The following is a 16981-nucleotide window of genomic DNA, read 5'->3' on the forward strand; positions in this document are numbered from 1 at the left end:
GGGCATTGAAAAACACCTCTTCCCTTCCTTGTTTGGGAGCCTTTCAATCATTCTCTTTAAAAAGAAAGAAAGAGAAAATAAAGCCTCATGCAGTGCTACTGGCTAACTTTATCCCAACCAAAACTTTTGTTTACAGCTTTTAAAAAAGAAGAAAAAAAACAACAACTCCCCAAACTTTGATCCCAATTGACAATTAAAAGTCACCAGCCTATTAGCCTGAGGCAGTCGCCAAGTTCTGTCAAGTGGACACTGTAATGGATATTAATTATTAGCCAGCAGCCACTTAAAGCCCAGCCTACAATGATGGCTCCTGTTGCAGCCGAGCTATTTATAGGCCAGGTTACACGCTGCCTGTGCATTGCTGCTGCACTGCTCTGCCCTGCCAGCATTCAAGACTTCCAGGGATTAGCCCACAGTTCTGACCTCCCGTGTAAACGCCGGCATATATATCCGCAGTATGCAAAGAGAACTCCACTCATGCACAGTCAGCCACTTTAAGATATTTGGATACGTGCTTTTTATCTCTTTCCGATGCATTACGTACGAGTCTGCAAACCTGGTCATGGCAGACAGTCATTTATGTCAGTCACGCATGTAAGATCAAGCAAACAGCCCCCACACATACATTAGACCTGATGAAGAGTGTCACTCACACTGAATAAACTGCTATCACGAGCTGCTGCTGATGTGTGCTCTGTGCAATGCAGATACACCCGGCTGAAGCTGCAGCTAAACCCTGAGGGAAGAATCCCCGTCAAGAAGTAAGTCTGTGTGACTCATCCACCCCCCCACCACACCCATCCCCCATCCCCACAACGGCTCTGCTCTTTTCATCGGTGCATAGTTTCCTCTGCCTTTTTGCCTTCTCTCTAAGCGTGCAGATGCTTAAACCTACACTTTGTTTTTTGCATATTTATTAGAATATATTACCCATTCCATCTGTCATGACAATATTCATTCTTGTTCTCCTTATCACCACTTTTCATTTATCTCACGCTGGGCCCATTTCACCCATGTGATTTTTTTATTATTATTATTTTTTAAACTTTAGTCTGTGTCAGTTTGTGATTTATCTGAGAATTTCATTTTGTATATTTCAGTTTCAGTTTGATTTATCTGGAAGTTTGTCATCGCCTCATTGAAAATCCACCTCTCTCCATCTCCATTAGTCAAGTTGAGCTTTCAGGCAGGCGGGCAGCAGTGAACCTCCATGATAACCTCCCTCAGAGCCGCGGAGGAAAGCAGTGGGTGTCAACAGGGAGAGACACTCCTTGCTGTTTAGGGAATTAACCTCCTAGCTAGGAAGACATGTCAGTTTGACTAATGTCAGCTTGATACTGCTCTTCCACTGAGCGTACAGTAAGTGCTGGTGGACCTGCGCAGGCATACCTCTGCAAGCAATTAAAACAGAACCAGACCTAAATGTCCTGCTGTGGCTGCAGTGACACTAGAGTCCACTGTAAATCACTTTTATTGTCTGTATACACCGGAATAAAACAGATGACAGAAGCTTGAAAACACAGATGTCTGTCGGCAGTGTTTTTCCAGAGTTAAATGAACCGAGACGCTGATGATGTGACGATGTGATGTGATTTGAGATCATTTTGCGTTATTTACATGCGCACATCATAAAGAAACATTACATCTGCACGCCTTTTGTTTATTTATGCAAGAAAAAAGATGCTTCTGTTGAGACAGACTTTATAGCACAAGCACAATGACATGATAATAAAAATTATGACAGCAATGATGAAAATTGGTGTGATTTGCAAAATGATACCATTGCCGGGAAGCTTTCTTTCCTCATCTTTGTTGGGGCCTGTGTGGCATCGCATTCATGAAGACTTGTCGCTTTTATGTACACAAGTGGCATTTGCCATGGAAAACTTTGCAATTCACTGTAAGCAGTATTAAAATCAAGATATTTTCCATGTTTAAATGTGAATATTAAAAATATTAAAACTACACTATTTTATCTCAGTCCACCCATCTATCTATGAGAGCAAACATATTAGGAACAGATTTATGCTGCTGCATTATTGCACAGCTTCCTAATGCTCCAAATAAGCTGAATCAGTAGCTCTCCAACTATTTCAGCATAAACAGAAATTTACTGCGTAACCTTTATGAATGTAAAATTCATTGCAAGGCTGTTAGACTGCAGTATTTAAATCCTGATGTCCCATCTTCTACCCCTCCCTTATTATATTGCATTTCTTTCCCCACACAGGCATCATCTGAGTCTAATATTTGTCTTTAGTGTTGCATTCTGTCCGGCCTGTAGTTTCACCCTTTTTATTTTTTTCCATTGCCTCCTAAGCTGTTGCTACAATATTACATTTTCACAGAATAATCTTAATATGTGTCAGTTAAATGCTGTGACGAATTCATCCGTTTGACACACAGCCTTTAAAGGAGTGAGAATTTCTCTCCGTGTGTGGCATTTTCTGTGATTACTCATAACAGCATGTTTTTTGTCTCCCTACAGTATCTTCAGGATGTTCTCGGCAGACAGGAAACGAGTGGAGACAGCGTTGGAAAGCTGTAACCTCCCTTCTGGCAGAGTGAGACTCCAAAATACTGAAGCTCTCTGTTTTTTTTCTAGTATTACTGTCGCCTCATATTTCCTCCGTCCCTGAACCGGCTTCTGTCTCCATCTCATCCTGTCTCTTTTATGTACAGTTGCCTTCATCTTTCCATCCATCCATCCATCCATTTCTGTTTTGACTATTCAACTCATCTCTTAAAACACAAACTGATTGCGGCTGTGCTTATTCGTCTTATTTTCTGGATATCTGCATGAGTTCCAGCACAGAATGGATTTAGCCTGGGTTGTAATGCAACAAATAGACCCAGTGGGAGCAATAGAGATGACAAAAGCTGTTTTATCGCTACCTTTTTTTAGATGCCACTAGAGAGACGCTGCACCCTAATGCATAGAGGTGCAAACAGTGCTCTGTATTCAAACAGTAGCAAACAATTTTCATCCCTAGAAGTGGGAAACTGCTGTTCGGTGCTGCTCTTAACGCACACTTGATATGTGTCTAGTAAGGCAAACACACTGTAAAGCTAATTGGATTTGGGTCAGGTCACTTTCAGATGTGACTGAACTCATATAACGTGTTTACATTTAAATTACTCACTGAAAAGGTTATATCTTAGGTTAAGTCTGTAGTGAAATGAAATGCATTTTGGATATTCAGCATTTTCAATTGGTTAAAATCAGAATATATAACATACCTGATGCAAAGCACAGGTGTTCTGTGTGCATACAAGTGGGCTTCAGTTTCTTTTTCTGCAGTTTTCTTATCAAATCCCAGAAACACTGATTCCCAGTAAATGGTAAATGGCCTGTATTTGTATAGCGCTTTACTAGTCCCTAAGGACCCCAAAGCGCTTTACACTACATCCAGTCATCCACCCATTCACACACACATTCACACACTGGTGATGGAAAACCTCATTTGTAGCCTCAGCCACCCTGGGGCGCACTGACAGAGGTGAGGCTGCCGGACACTGGCACCACCGGGCCCTCTGACCACCACCAGTAGGCAAAGGGTGAAGTGTCTCGCCCAAGGACACAACGACTGAGACTGTCGGAGCCGGGGCTCGAACCGGCAACCTTCCGATTACAAGAAGAACTGCCAGTAATATAAAATGTATTCAAAACGCAATAAAAGAACCTTTGACCATGTACAATAAGATCTGATGGCACCCTAATTTTAAATGTAATCTCAGCTGATTATAGCTACTTATTATTTTTAATCTGATTAGCGAATTGTGGCCAACTCTGGCTACAATCAATGGCTTCTGAACACAAATCGAATTAATATATATATAAATAAATAAATATACACACACGGGAATACAAACACACGCCCACAGTCAGAACAAGCTATACATAATTAGCATAGGGAGAGAGAGCAGGAGGTAAAAACCGATTGCTGTATGAAGGTCTGCTGGGATTTGCTGTTATTCCATTGCACAAGTAATTACAGCTAAATGGTATTGCTGTTAATCCCTCAAACGCACACACTCCCAGGCAAAAGCACATACACAGCCCAGCTCGCACCAATGTCTTTTGAATGACTCACTGAGTCTCAACAGGGCTTGACCTGCATCCCCCCTACTTCTGTGCATCCTTCCTCACCTCCCTCCTTCCAGGTCTTTTCTAAGACTGTGTGGTTCTGCTCTGTTTCTTGCTGGCAAAATGCTGTTCCCTGCTGCTGAGCACGCTGTGTCTTTATCATACCCGTTTGCCTCTGATAGCTCTATAAGAAGCCCTGACGCTAAGTGCAAATTGCAGGCAGTCATTTGCTGTTTGTTATTTGCATCTCTGCAATTGCTTCAAGAGGGCCAACTATAAGACGGCAGATGGAATGACAGATCTGTGTTTCTTTTAGTCACATTAGTGAGTTAGTGGATAGATGTCTTTACCTCAGCAGTACTCTAACTAGGAAGTCTGCACAACATGAAATTTCTTAGTATGCGGGGAAAGTTTAATAATAAGTAAGTACATTTAAAACCAAAGTTCTTTACGCCAAAATAAAATAGAATAAACAGGTTCCTAAAAAGGTATGGCTATGGCTCACAGGGTTTACATCAAATAAACCAGTAGCTACCAATCCACCAGTCACAGTTCCAGAAATCATCAGTTTCCAAAGGCTTGAAAATATATGTTTTAGTTTTATTTATCTGTGAAACTTCTAATGTGATTATCCCAAAGTTAGCCTGTATTTTAATAATAAACAGAGTTAAGGAGCCCAGGTTATTCTTCGACCTCTCAGTTAATATCTGAGAGCCAAACAATGTGGCATCAGTTTCTTCTATCCAAAATTCACTCATTGAGCCTTCTTGTGGCACAGTGATATCCAAGATCCAAGTGTAAATACAGTTAAATCATTAAGAGATTCTATCTTGTGAATAATTTGATGTAGCAGGAGCATGTGCAAAGCATAAAGAACAGACCCCTCTGGAGGTCCAGATTTTATAATAGCTAATGCAGAAGAGTATTTTCCAATGTTAACTGTTTAATATAGGGTTTAAACCAGTTAAGAGTCAAACCCTTAACTTCTCCACAGTGCTCGAAGTGCTCCATGCGTAACTCAAGGTCGACAGTGTCAAAAGCAGCACACGACTCCACATAATTAAGACAGAACAACCAGAATCTGCAGAATATCAGAATATTGTTTGTTACTTTCAAAAACGCAGACTCAGTTCTGTGAAAGGTCTCATAAACATTGTTCTCGTGTAGGAAGGATGACAAATAAACAAACCTTTCTTAAATTTTAGTCAAAGATGCAGTTTTGATATAGTATCAATAACACTCAGAAGATCCACTTCCAAATTTTTATCCTTTAAGTAGGACTTGACTACTGCATGCTTAAAAGGAACTGTACAGAAGTGAAGTTTGCATTTATAATTCTCAGGACATCACAACCTGATGTAAAAAATATTTCCTCGTCAAACCACGATAGAAGAACAGAAGGGGAACACGTCATATGAGAAACCAAGTCTGACTTCACAGACGCAAATAACCAGATGATAAGCAACAGAGTTAGCTCCAGAAATTAGAATATTTGCTCCAATGTGTCCAACCTTACTCTGAAAGAGGTCCTGAAAAAGGAAATACTACTACAGTGGCTTGCAAAAGTATTCATTGTCACATTACAGCCACAAACATGAATAAATTGAATTCCACGTGAAAGACCAACACAAAGTGGTGCACACGTGAGAAGTGGAACAAAAATCATACATGATTCCAAACATTTTTTACAAATAAATAACTGCAAAGTGGGGTGTTCATAATTATTCAGCCCTCTGAGTCAATACTTTGTAGAACCTCCTTTTGCTGCAATTACAGCTGCCAGTCTTTTAGGGTCTGTCTCTACCAGCTTTGCACATCTACAGACTGAAATCTTTGCCCATTCTTCTTTGCAAAACAGCTCCAGCTCAGTCAGATTAGATGGACAGCGTTTGTGAACAGCAGTTTTCAGAGCTTGCCACAGATTCTCAATTGGATTTAGATCTGGACTTTGACTGGGTCATTCAAACACATGGATATGTTTTGTTTTAAACCATCCCATTGTTGACCTGGCTTTATGTTTAGGGTTGTTGTCCTGCTGGAAGGTGAGTCACCATGGGCCTCTTGGCCTCCCTGACCTGTCTGGTGTGTTCTTTGGACTTCATGGTGTTGTTGCTCCCAACATTCTCTTAGACAACCTCTGAGGTCGTCACAGAGCAGCTGTATTTGTACTGACATTAGATTACACACAGGTGCACTCTATTTAGTCATTAGCACTCATCAGGCAGTCTATGGGCAACTGACTGCACTCAGACCAAAGGGGGCTGAGTAATTACGCACACCCCACTTTTCAGTTATTTATTTGTAAAAAATGTTTGGAATCATGTATGATTTTCATTCCACTTCTCACGTGTGCACCACTTTGTGTTGGTCTTTCACGTGGAATTCCAATAAAATTAATTCATGTTTGTGGCTGTAATGTGACAAAATGTGGAAAAGTTCAAGACGGCCGAATACTTTTGCAAGCCACTGTATATATATTTTTCTTAAGCAACAGTTACAAGGGATTTGACTAATTTTCAAAACGTGTAGAGCTAAGCTAAATTGGCTAAACTAAATAATTCTGTTTATCCGAAGATTATACAAATATAAAATTCACTTTACTGTGCACATACTCATTACTTTACATAGATATGCACAAGTAAGCGTCTCATAGATAAAGAAGATGCTACATGAAAGATTGCCTTTTTGTAAAGGCTATGTTAGGATCAGTGCATTAAACTGAAAATAGAGTTAAACACATTTTATTTAACTAATAAAAACACAGTTTTGTTGCACTGAGGCGTGCAAGAAAAGTCTTCTCCGGAGCACCTGTCACTGTGGAAAAAGTATCTTTTATCTATCAGCTTGTACATTTTAAATCCACTTTTTTCTTTTGCCCTTCCACAGTACGTCCGAACACTACTGCCTGCAATTTATTCACCTATCTTACTTTTGTCTGCTGCAGAATGACTCCATTCCCCAGGAGGACTTCACTCCAGAGGTCTATAGCATGTTCCTGAGCAACATCTGCCCTCGGCCTGAGCTGGACCACATCTTCTCTGAAGTGTAAGTACTGTGTTTCTCTCTGCTCTCTCTGTGTGGTAATAATAACCTTTTCCACCTCCAAAGAATACGGGAATTCCCAGTTTAAAATGTCCAAAAAAATCACAATTGATACATTTTTTTTCCCAAATCATCTGTTGCTTTTTTCATATTTGTAGCCTCGATAGGAAAATTTGGTTTCCCAGGTTCAAGCCAGATCCTTTTATCCATTTATAAGACGTTAATTAGCCCAGGAAAGTGTGTTCTAATGTCCCTGGTTGTGACTTCTCGAGCCTAGCTGGTTTGGCCTCTCGTGCTGCAGAAGCAGAACTGCCCTTTGGCCCAGAGAGACTGAGACCATCAGCCGAGGAAGCACGCCAGCTCAACCGACGCTACTCCAAGTCATAAATCTGTATTTTAATCACAGTTAAGTGAGGTAGCAGGAGAGCCAGGAGGATGTGGAGAGGATAATTTAGTCGAACAGGCTTGGATGCGAAAGGCGTTTTTAATGAATTCTCATAATTTACTCAAAACACAACATTTAATCCTGTTGTTTTGCATGTCTGCCGCTCTGCCTCGCCGCGTCTTTTTGCGTCTTAATTACAGCTCCTCCCCTCCATCGTTTTTTCCTTGTTTCATTTCCCCATATGCTATTTTTTAATCCCGTCCTTGCACCCACACCTTGCTTAGCAGCCCTTTAAGATGTTTTGTCTAATTTTTTCTAATTTCTGCCCCATTCCTTTCTCTGCTCAGGGGAGCCAAGAGTCGACCATACCTCACAGTGGAGCAGATGACAGATTTCATTAACAGTAAACAGCGAGACCCTCGCCTGAACGAGATACTCTACCCTCCTCTCAAACCAGAACAGGTCCAGCTGCTGGTTGACAAATATGAACCCAATGCTTTGCTGGCACAGAAAGGTCAGTGGCTCAAATTTCTGTCAATACAATCCCAGGCACACTGACAAGCTTATGTGTACACAGACATGCACGTAACACCTTTTAGTACAGATCGACTTCATGATAGTAAGCAAGTGATTTATAGTAAAAACTATCGGAAAAACACCGGTACATTATGCCCGTTGTGTGTTTTTACACTGTCCTCCTCCACCAACCCTGCACTCCAGCCGCTGCCACCAATAAATTTGTCAGGGGTGTTGCCATAGAGACTGCTGGATGGTGTCCAAAGCTTTTGCAAGTGAGGGGACATAGTGGGGTGCCGAGGAGTCTGTAAATACCAAACACTCACAGTCAAACACACATCACCGCCATCAAAATGTTCCACCTGTTCCCAACTTGTGCTAAAGTATTGCAGTTGCAATACTCAGAGAATACAGAGTATTGCAGTCCTTGGGATGAATTTTCTGGGATGTCCACTCCTGGGAGGAGTGTGGCATTGAGTTAACACATATTTGAATGCTCCAGACCAGCAAAGTGCCAAAACCTTCCCACCTCCTGACGATCAGTTATTCAAGTGCTATTTACCCTTTTAATTTCACTGGAAGCAGTTTTTCCCAGACTCTGGCAAAGGCTTTCTTCTTCACATGTCTTTATCTGTCTGTGTAATATAATGCAAGGCTTTGTACCTAAAATTGAAAGGGCAATAAATAGTTTGCCTGGTTCCTTTCAAAGGATTAAACTGCAGTAAATCTAAAACGTATAAACCTACAGTTCATTTTTTAGTTTTATGTGCAGGACTTCAGCACCATTTCTTGATCTGCTATCATTTCACTTTATTATGTGTGTTGGCTTCCTAATTGCTGATTTGCTTAATGTGACCTATATGTTGTCTAAGCGGTAACATGTTGTTGTTGTTGTTGTTTAAACGCACTCCTCTTTTTTTCATTCCCATGTTTAAATTGTATATAGATGTCAACCATCTTAATTAATAGAAGGACTTTAGTTTTAATATTTAGAGTATTAGGAGTGATACAGAATAATATATAAAGAAATGAGATGGATGCGTCTTGGTGAGCCAGCACTCCTGGACATGCTGTGCTTTCATGATGTCTCAAGTGTCAGTAGACCCAGAGCTGCCAGTACTGGAAAACATCACACTCCAGATATCAGGCAGCAAGGTCTTATATTTGCCAATTCAAATTTTATCTGTGCTAGAAAAGCATCTTACACAACTGTGCCAAAATGGATGAGTTATCGTACGCCGTGTACGGTTTATTATGAGCAAAATGCTGGGTTGATTTTTCTCCCCATAGTGTCAAACCAATCGCTGCCTTTGAATATGCCATCTATAGCTGTATTTAGATTATTTACTCTATATGTTTAGTTTTGTTAGTATATTTTCTCCTTCAGGGCTTAAAACATCAAAAACTGTTAAAGCTGGGAAGTCATCAATGCACCCGATTTCTTAGCTACGTATTCAAGGAGGGTTGTGGTGGAGAAGGAGTTGGAATACAGATTGATAATTCATCACAGAGCTTCCAGGAGTCAGATACTATGAACCTAATTCTTATCTTCTTTTTTCAGGTTTGTCTTTTGGTGTGTTAGTGTAGTGGTTAACACGTTTGCCTATCTATATGTAAAAACAAAATGCACTTGCAGTTAAAGTTAACGGTATGTCACGTGACTTCTACCTCAAATCAAACTGTGATAAGCTCAGCTGCGACATAAATTCAAATTTTACTAAAGGATTGAGTGAAGGTTTCGACAGAAGTATCGGTGGCTTGAATGGTTACCTCGATGTAGTCGCTGAGAGTAAGTAGTAAGCTGAAAAAAGATAAGAAAGCAGTCAAGTGAACATAACAGGTGGTTTTTACGAAGGGGTCCATATGGCAGAGCAGTAGAATACAGCATTTTTCCATATAAAGCTGCTTATTAATACTTTTTGTCATTATGCTGGAGATCTGGAGGATTAAATAATGCTTTTGTGTCAGGAATTCAAAAAAATGTCTTTGGTGCAAGAAGAGAATGATTATCTAAACATTTTATGGAAACTATACTAAACTAGAAGCTTTGTCTTTTTAATAATCTCCCCTGAATAAAGTGCCTACTTTACTCTGTTTGCACATGTGACCGAATAAATCACGGGTCCTTAAATTAGTTAAAAGTCATTTTTTAAAGCACACATATCCATCCTGACTGCCTAATGTTTGACTCTGATCACAGCCATGTGCTCATACTGTGATGTTGTGTGTTCATCCTGTCCCAGGCTCTCTGGAAGCATGCCCTTCCCTGTCCCAGTGACAGATTTCCCCACGTGAAGTATTTATCTAGCCGGAGGAAGTGCTGCCATCTGCTCTGCAGAGGGGTCCAGAGCTCCACATGCAACCTTCACACACACACATACACATAAACATAGTTTCTCCTCTTTCAAGGACACTCATGTTCGTAAAAACATACGTGGATTTTAGGTGGCATGAAAATTTTAGATACGCAGTCTGTGTTTAACTCGGGGTAAAAAGCCCCCCTGTTGATGGATAAACAGAAAACCATATGCTTTAACTAAATGTGCTCCAGAAATGTGTGTATTAATGATGGTGAAGAGTTTTAGTCTTTATTAAACGTTTTAATGTTTCACTTTCTCCATTTGTGACTTGGAGATTTTGTTTATTTTTTTATTTTATACCTCTCATTCATGTCTTCACTGCTGAATCACTTTCTGTGACTGTTTCAGTCTGTGCTCTCTCAGATGTTATGACATCGTTTGAAGGAAGATGAATGAAATACAAAATGAAACGAGACACTTGGAGAATTTTTCATAATTCAAGAGTGGATAGTTGGCTTATTCACTTGAATGGTAGAGAGGAAGCTCTCTAGTCTTACGGGTGAAATTCAGAATCCATCTCTGTGTCCAATTTCCTCTCCTCTCAGTATGAGCCGTTATTGTGACCGGTAGCTAAAGTTTTACTTGGCTCAAATCTTCCTGTAGAATTTCTTCTCAGGTTTCACCTTGAGAGTAGCACTTGTATGTTCCCACTCTGGTTCGGCTGCATTACAATCCCAGCCGTGTCAACACAATTTTTCCATGTTTGACCTACAAATGTCTTGAGAGATGGGGAAACTCTTTGTCTGCACGGAATGTGTGATACAAAGGTTAGACCTCAGCCAGGCGAAGGGAGATCCTGGGAGTCAGCAGGGAGTAAGACGCTGAGTGCGACAGAGCTCAGATGTCACAGACAGCAGCCAGCGTTAATTAGTCCAGCAACTCTGCAGAGGGCGGCACCGCATTAATTAGCATAAAGTGGCCAGAGGGACCTGCTGCACCCGTCAAGCTTGCATCACTTAGCATATTTAGCGTAATTTCAAGTAAGTGTGTGTGTATGTGTGTGTGTGTGTGTGTGTGTGTGTGTGTGTGTAGGCAGGTGGAGGAAGTATTTTGCTTTGAGCAGCAACTATATGTTCAAAATTTAATTCATGAAGGCAAGGTGTTTGATGTGTATGGTAATGCGTATGGAAATATGATCTCGTGTGGATGGAGATGTGGAGCTTTTCATCAACCGCTTATTACTTATTTATTCAGTGTTATTCACTTTCTCAAGCACATTCAGTGAAGATTAGCTGAGTGATGGCAGCCAACAGGCAAAGCTTATCATGAGTGACCGTGACTACCAATCAACAACGAGGAAGGAACAGCTCCATGGGCAGCTTAGCTTCATCAGATCACTGTATTACTTAGTGATAATAGCAATATTAGCCGAAGCTAGTGGAGCCTGAAATGGAGAAAAGTACATTTATATGTTAATCTACCTGCTGAGCAAAGGGAGCCTTTTCAGACTTGAATTTTAATAATTAGAAGCATGTACTGTAACACAGTATTTAACTAGAGTAGGAAAACATTGAGGGACAGCCCTAAAGGAAACAACGAGTTTCCCTAAATGAAACGAAAGAAAGACATTTACCATCAGTCTCACACCCACTGTAATGCTTTAACCTCCTAGGACCTGGCGCTCACATATGTGGACATCACATTTTAGGTTGTCTAGACCAAAATACCAAATTTTGCTCTACAAGGGCTTGATATCCACTTAAGAGGACATTATACTGCCGCTGTTCTATCGAAATTTAAAGCAGGTTTAAAAAATTACGTAATTCTCTGTTTTTACATTCATCAGGTCCCAATCAGCCCAAATAGCAAAGAGAAATTAAAAATGCATGCCATGAAACAGTTCGGGTCTTAGGAGGTTAAAGGTGGAGAACAATGCAGGCACATGTTTACAGAAAACAAAAGTTGCTTTTATTTTATTAAAGTCACAGGTGAATGGGGATGCCAGTCCATTCACCTCCATTGGAAATAATGTTTTTATAAAAAGTGACTGACAAAAACACGCAAATGTTCTCATAGCCATGTTCAGTTATGTTGCAGTTTGTTAAAAATTTCATGTAAGGCATTGCAAAGGGTGGGGAAAAAAATCTGTGACACATATGCCACCATATGCCACGCACCATATTTTAGCTTGTGCAGTTAAAAGGATAAGGCATTCTTAATGTTTAACACGGTGACAAATCTCATTAAGAAAATTAAATTCCAACATTATGTTACTCCATCTGCCAGTACTTTACATCTTCCTTACCCTGTCTTTGGCACTCAGCCCCTTTGCCCATTAATTTCCACTGGAAAAACAAGACAATTCTGTGATTTAACTTTTAAATAAATTTCTAAAACTTTAGGCATCTGCAAATTTTCTTCAAATCAGAATAACTGCAAGATTTGGCAGATAGCTCTATACTGAGTCAGATGACTCAAGAAAAAGCAGATAAGATGATCACTGCAGTGAACAGTGAAGCGCGTGGAACAGCACACCTGCACTTTTTAGTTTACTTCTGCTCTGATATTTTCCCTCCTTGTTGCGGTTCGTTTGTGCAGATGTGAACAAGGTAATCTGAGTTATTGGATCCCAAACTGCTTTGGAGTTTGTTTGGAATTGGACTGAGGCCGAGGAATCCAGAGCGGTTCATTTGTGGTGAAAACTCAATCGACCCAACCGCCAGGTGTACGCTTCGAGTGTGACCTAAACACCTTCCTGTAGCCTGGTGTGTTTTCTATTCTGCGATCCAGCAGAGCAGCACAGATGCGCAGAGAGTTTCTCTGTGTTATCGACTTGTCCAGAACACCTTTCTGGACAAGTTTACTTTTGTTCCTAACGCTCCAGACTCATCTGACTAATAACTGAAGTGAGCGTTCTCATGTGGTTTGCAGTGACGCAGTTGAGCTCACCTGGAGTTTACTTGTTTTTTCTGTGTGAAAAGAAACTAAACCACAGGAAAAAGACACAAGTCTACAAACTCATCAACTGATTTGGACCAAAGTAAATAAACTTTAGGTGTGAAAATGAACAATGTACAGAATAATCTGTATCAAGCTTTAAATACACAGTTAGCAAATCAGCTCATTGTTGTTTTGTAGTCTTTTTTGTGGAAATTGTTGCCATCTGGAAAAACAGAGAACATCACAATACAATTAGATTTGGACGCTTGAACCAAAAACAATGTTTTCACGCTTAGGATGCTGACTGCTGTTGTGTTCATGCAGGTCAGATCTCAGCAGAAGGCTTCACCAGGTACCTGAATGCAGAAGAGAACAGCATCATTCCTCCTGAGAAGCTGGACCAGAGTGAAGACATGACCTTTCCCCTCTCTCACTATTTCATCAACTCCTCACACAACACATACCTCACAGGTAAGCACGTACACACGTTAAAACTTCTTCTATCGGTCTGCTTGCGCAATCACGTTCAACTTGATTTTCCTCCTGACTGATTGCACAGGGAGATCCTTTATTCTCCCATAAATGAAAAGATCAGTCGTTCATTTAGAAATACAATTATGGTTGAAGTGAATACACTCAACTTTATACCTCGTGGGTCAGTCAATCAAATGCACCCTTGCATATCAGGCTCCCTTTCTTGTGTTACTTCTCAAGAGGTTATCCAATCAAGTCATGCCATGATACTTGATTCATTGATATTCATGAGTTAAATATTTCTTTGGACTGGTAGTCAAAGTAACTCCCTGCGGTGCACAAGCATGGCTGGCACAATAGAGAGGCCATTTTCTCTTCAATGGATATTAGAATTCATCTATTCAAATCTATTCTGGGGGGAACTGAAGAGCATTGAATCTTTGAAGTGGATCAGATTTCGGCAGCGATTGGAAAAAATTGAATTTTCTGTAATAGCCCAGCCTCATAGCTGGTGAAATGAAGAAATGAGAAAAACAAACACGAGGTCTTTTAATTTTCTCCTCACGAACTGTGTTTTTCTTTAGGTATTTTCATAGTGACTCATACTATGCTATTCTAATAGGGAGCAGAAGCGTGTTGCAATGTGGAGTCTATTTCTGTCCATGAGGCATTTGTGTTTCACAACTTCACACACAAAAAGAGCCATGCAGAATCATTAGTTTGATAACAGGACAAGCATTTCATGTTATTGACCGATCGTAAATTATATTTTAAAATTAAAGTAATTGTGAAGAAATATTTCACCTCATGGAGTTGCTTAAAGATGTCAATTAAACAAGTTTTTGAGAGAAAAAATGAGAAAAGAGTGAAGTAAATGAATGGCATCACACCAAGTGAGAACATAGCTGCCTCTCACTTTAACACACTTCCACTTATTTTGTGGAAACATGCTGCTAATGTGAAGAGATAATTGCTTCGCTAATGGTGACAGGGTGATGAGATTTGCCTGCTTCAGATAACGACAGTTGTATTGTTTTTACTGCATGTGACGAACAATACAGTTAATGAGCTCTTGAAAAGTGGGAGGATGTGCTTTTGTGGGCATCCTGTTTCTTTTTGGATCAACTTAGCCGATACCTGTAAGAGCTGTTTTTTGTGTTCGTGTGTTCGGTGCAGCCGGCCAGCTCGCAGGCAACTCTTCGGTCGAGATGTACAAACAGGTCCTCCTTTCTGGGTGCCGCTGCATTGAACTGGACTGTTGGAAGGGTCGCACCACAGAAGAAGAGCCTGTTATCACCCATGGCTTCACCATGACAACTGAAATCTCCTTCAAGGTAACACAAGGAGAGACGGTGATGGTGATATACGGGAGGGCTTGGTTGGGGGTTGGGAAGCAAAGGGAACGTTTTCACGGAAGGGTATTCTGCTCAACAGATCATCCACCCACTGCTACTAACCCAACTGTTAGGGTTAATTTAACAATGCTGTGTTATTAAATTTAAACTTAGAATTAAATAACTTGTAAATAAATTTGGTTTATCCATTACTAAATCAGGTTTAAAAATATCTAAAGAGAAGAACACTGAAAAGCTTATAAATTAAAAAAAAAATGCATAAATTCACATATTCTAGATGCAGGATTTCTCCACATTTTATCTTTAAAAAATTCTCAAAGAGTTCTTTCAGGCCAGCTGAATATGCTGTTAGCCATGTAAACGTACTCAGTTTTACAACAAAATGCAGAAGCTTTAACAGAAAAAAAGAATATTGTACACACTGGGAGGCGAGCGTGGATCGGGGCGATCGTGGATCGGGGCGATCGTGGATCGGGGCGATCGTGGCTCAAGAGTTGGGTGGTCGTCTTGTAATCGGAAGGTTGCTGGTTCAAGCCCCGGCTTGAACAGTCTCGGTCGTTGGACAAGACACTTCACCCATTGCCTACTGGTGGTGGTCAGAGGGCCCGGTGGCGCCTGTGTCCGGCAGCCTCGCCTCTGTCAGTGCGCCCCAGGGCAGCTGTGGCTCCAATGCAGCTTGCCATCACCAGTGTGTGAATGGGTGGATGTCTGGATGTGTAAAGCGCTTTGGGGTCCTTAGGGACTAGTAAAGCGCTATACAAGTACAGGCCATTTACCATTTCTCTGTGTTATTTCATCTTCCAATAAACGGATCCATTGTCATAAACTCAGAATTAATCTAATCTGGTTTGTGAAAGCCACCACGTTGTCCCGCCATCATAAAGACAGTGGCCAAAATGGACAGACCGGCCACATACTGTACGTGGCACGCCAAAGGCAGAGAAGAAGAGAACCCACAGGCATTCACATGCCGTGGATTGATTCAAAATATGAACATCATACCTATAATTTATCATCTGAAAAGGGGTCCCTATCACCAAACAAGTGAAAACGCAAAGGACAACAGACCAGTGTTCTGAGAAACTGTCCTACTTTGGCAAGTCATCCTACCCATATGATTATTTGACGGTGACTTCTGACCAACTCTAACCATAACCATAACCATTAGAAATATTTACAATAGCTGAAGGACGGTTTCCGAGCTAGGATGGATTCCCAGAACACCAACGTCTGGAAAAAAGTCACCTTCTCCCTCCTCACTTCACGCCTCATCTCCTGAGCAGAAGTCAGAGCTCTAACACACAAAAATGTTCAAACAGGTTCTTATTTATTCCAGATATTGTCACAGTTACTTATTGCAAGCAGATTAAATATGCGAGCCTCCCCATTCCAGAAAGCTGACCACGAGCCGGCTAAACAACAGCATATGGTTATAAGCTAACATTATGCTAGCTAATCTTCAGCTGGAGTGTCCTAAAAATCACACTTTCCCTCGGATAAACAGTTTTATTATGTTCTTACATCGTGTAAGAAGTTATTCAAATAAAGCTTTGCTAATGCTAGCTAAAAGCAGCTAACAAAGGCTGACAGAAAAGTTTAGGATATCCTCAAGTCACCTCAGTGTCGCTGTCGGAAGTGAGCTTCACTGACTCATCAGACTCCCTTAACAAAGTTTTTACAGCCTCCTCGGGAGTAAATAGACATGTACACCAACTGAAATAAGCAGCCGACTGTCAGCCTGCACACACTACAGATGAACGGCAGCAAAAGTACTCAGATGACTGCGATCTACTGACATTTAGTGGTTAGATCTTGAACACGGTACTTTTGAAGATGCAAAATGAATTGGTTAACAAAGATTTAGAAACTTAGATGTAGATAC

General features: G+C 40.7%; 1 protein-coding gene across 3 annotated transcripts in view; it reads left to right on the plus strand.

Annotated features, from left to right (window-relative positions):
* Positions 1–16981, plus strand: part of plcb1l (phospholipase C beta 1-like) — a 129627-nt gene that overhangs the window by 75673 nt on the left and 36973 nt on the right. For all 3 annotated transcript variants that reach the window (XR_013093092.1, XM_004542152.4, XM_004542153.4), the window contains exons 6-11: positions 708–761; positions 2489–2564; positions 7032–7132; positions 7862–8028; positions 13595–13741; positions 14921–15078. Coding sequence is in view for 2 of the 3 variants with exons in the window: in XM_004542152.4 (XP_004542209.2) it covers positions 708–761; positions 2489–2564; positions 7032–7132; positions 7862–8028; positions 13595–13741; positions 14921–15078 (703 nt within the window). In the remaining variant the exon portion in view is untranslated. The remainder of the gene's footprint in view (positions 1–707; positions 762–2488; positions 2565–7031; positions 7133–7861; positions 8029–13594; positions 13742–14920; positions 15079–16981) is intronic.

The sequence above is a fragment of the Maylandia zebra genome, linkage group LG15 (assembly GCF_041146795.1).
Source record: "Maylandia zebra isolate NMK-2024a linkage group LG15, Mzebra_GT3a, whole genome shotgun sequence".
Lineage (NCBI taxonomy): Eukaryota > Metazoa > Chordata > Actinopteri > Cichliformes > Cichlidae > Maylandia > Maylandia zebra.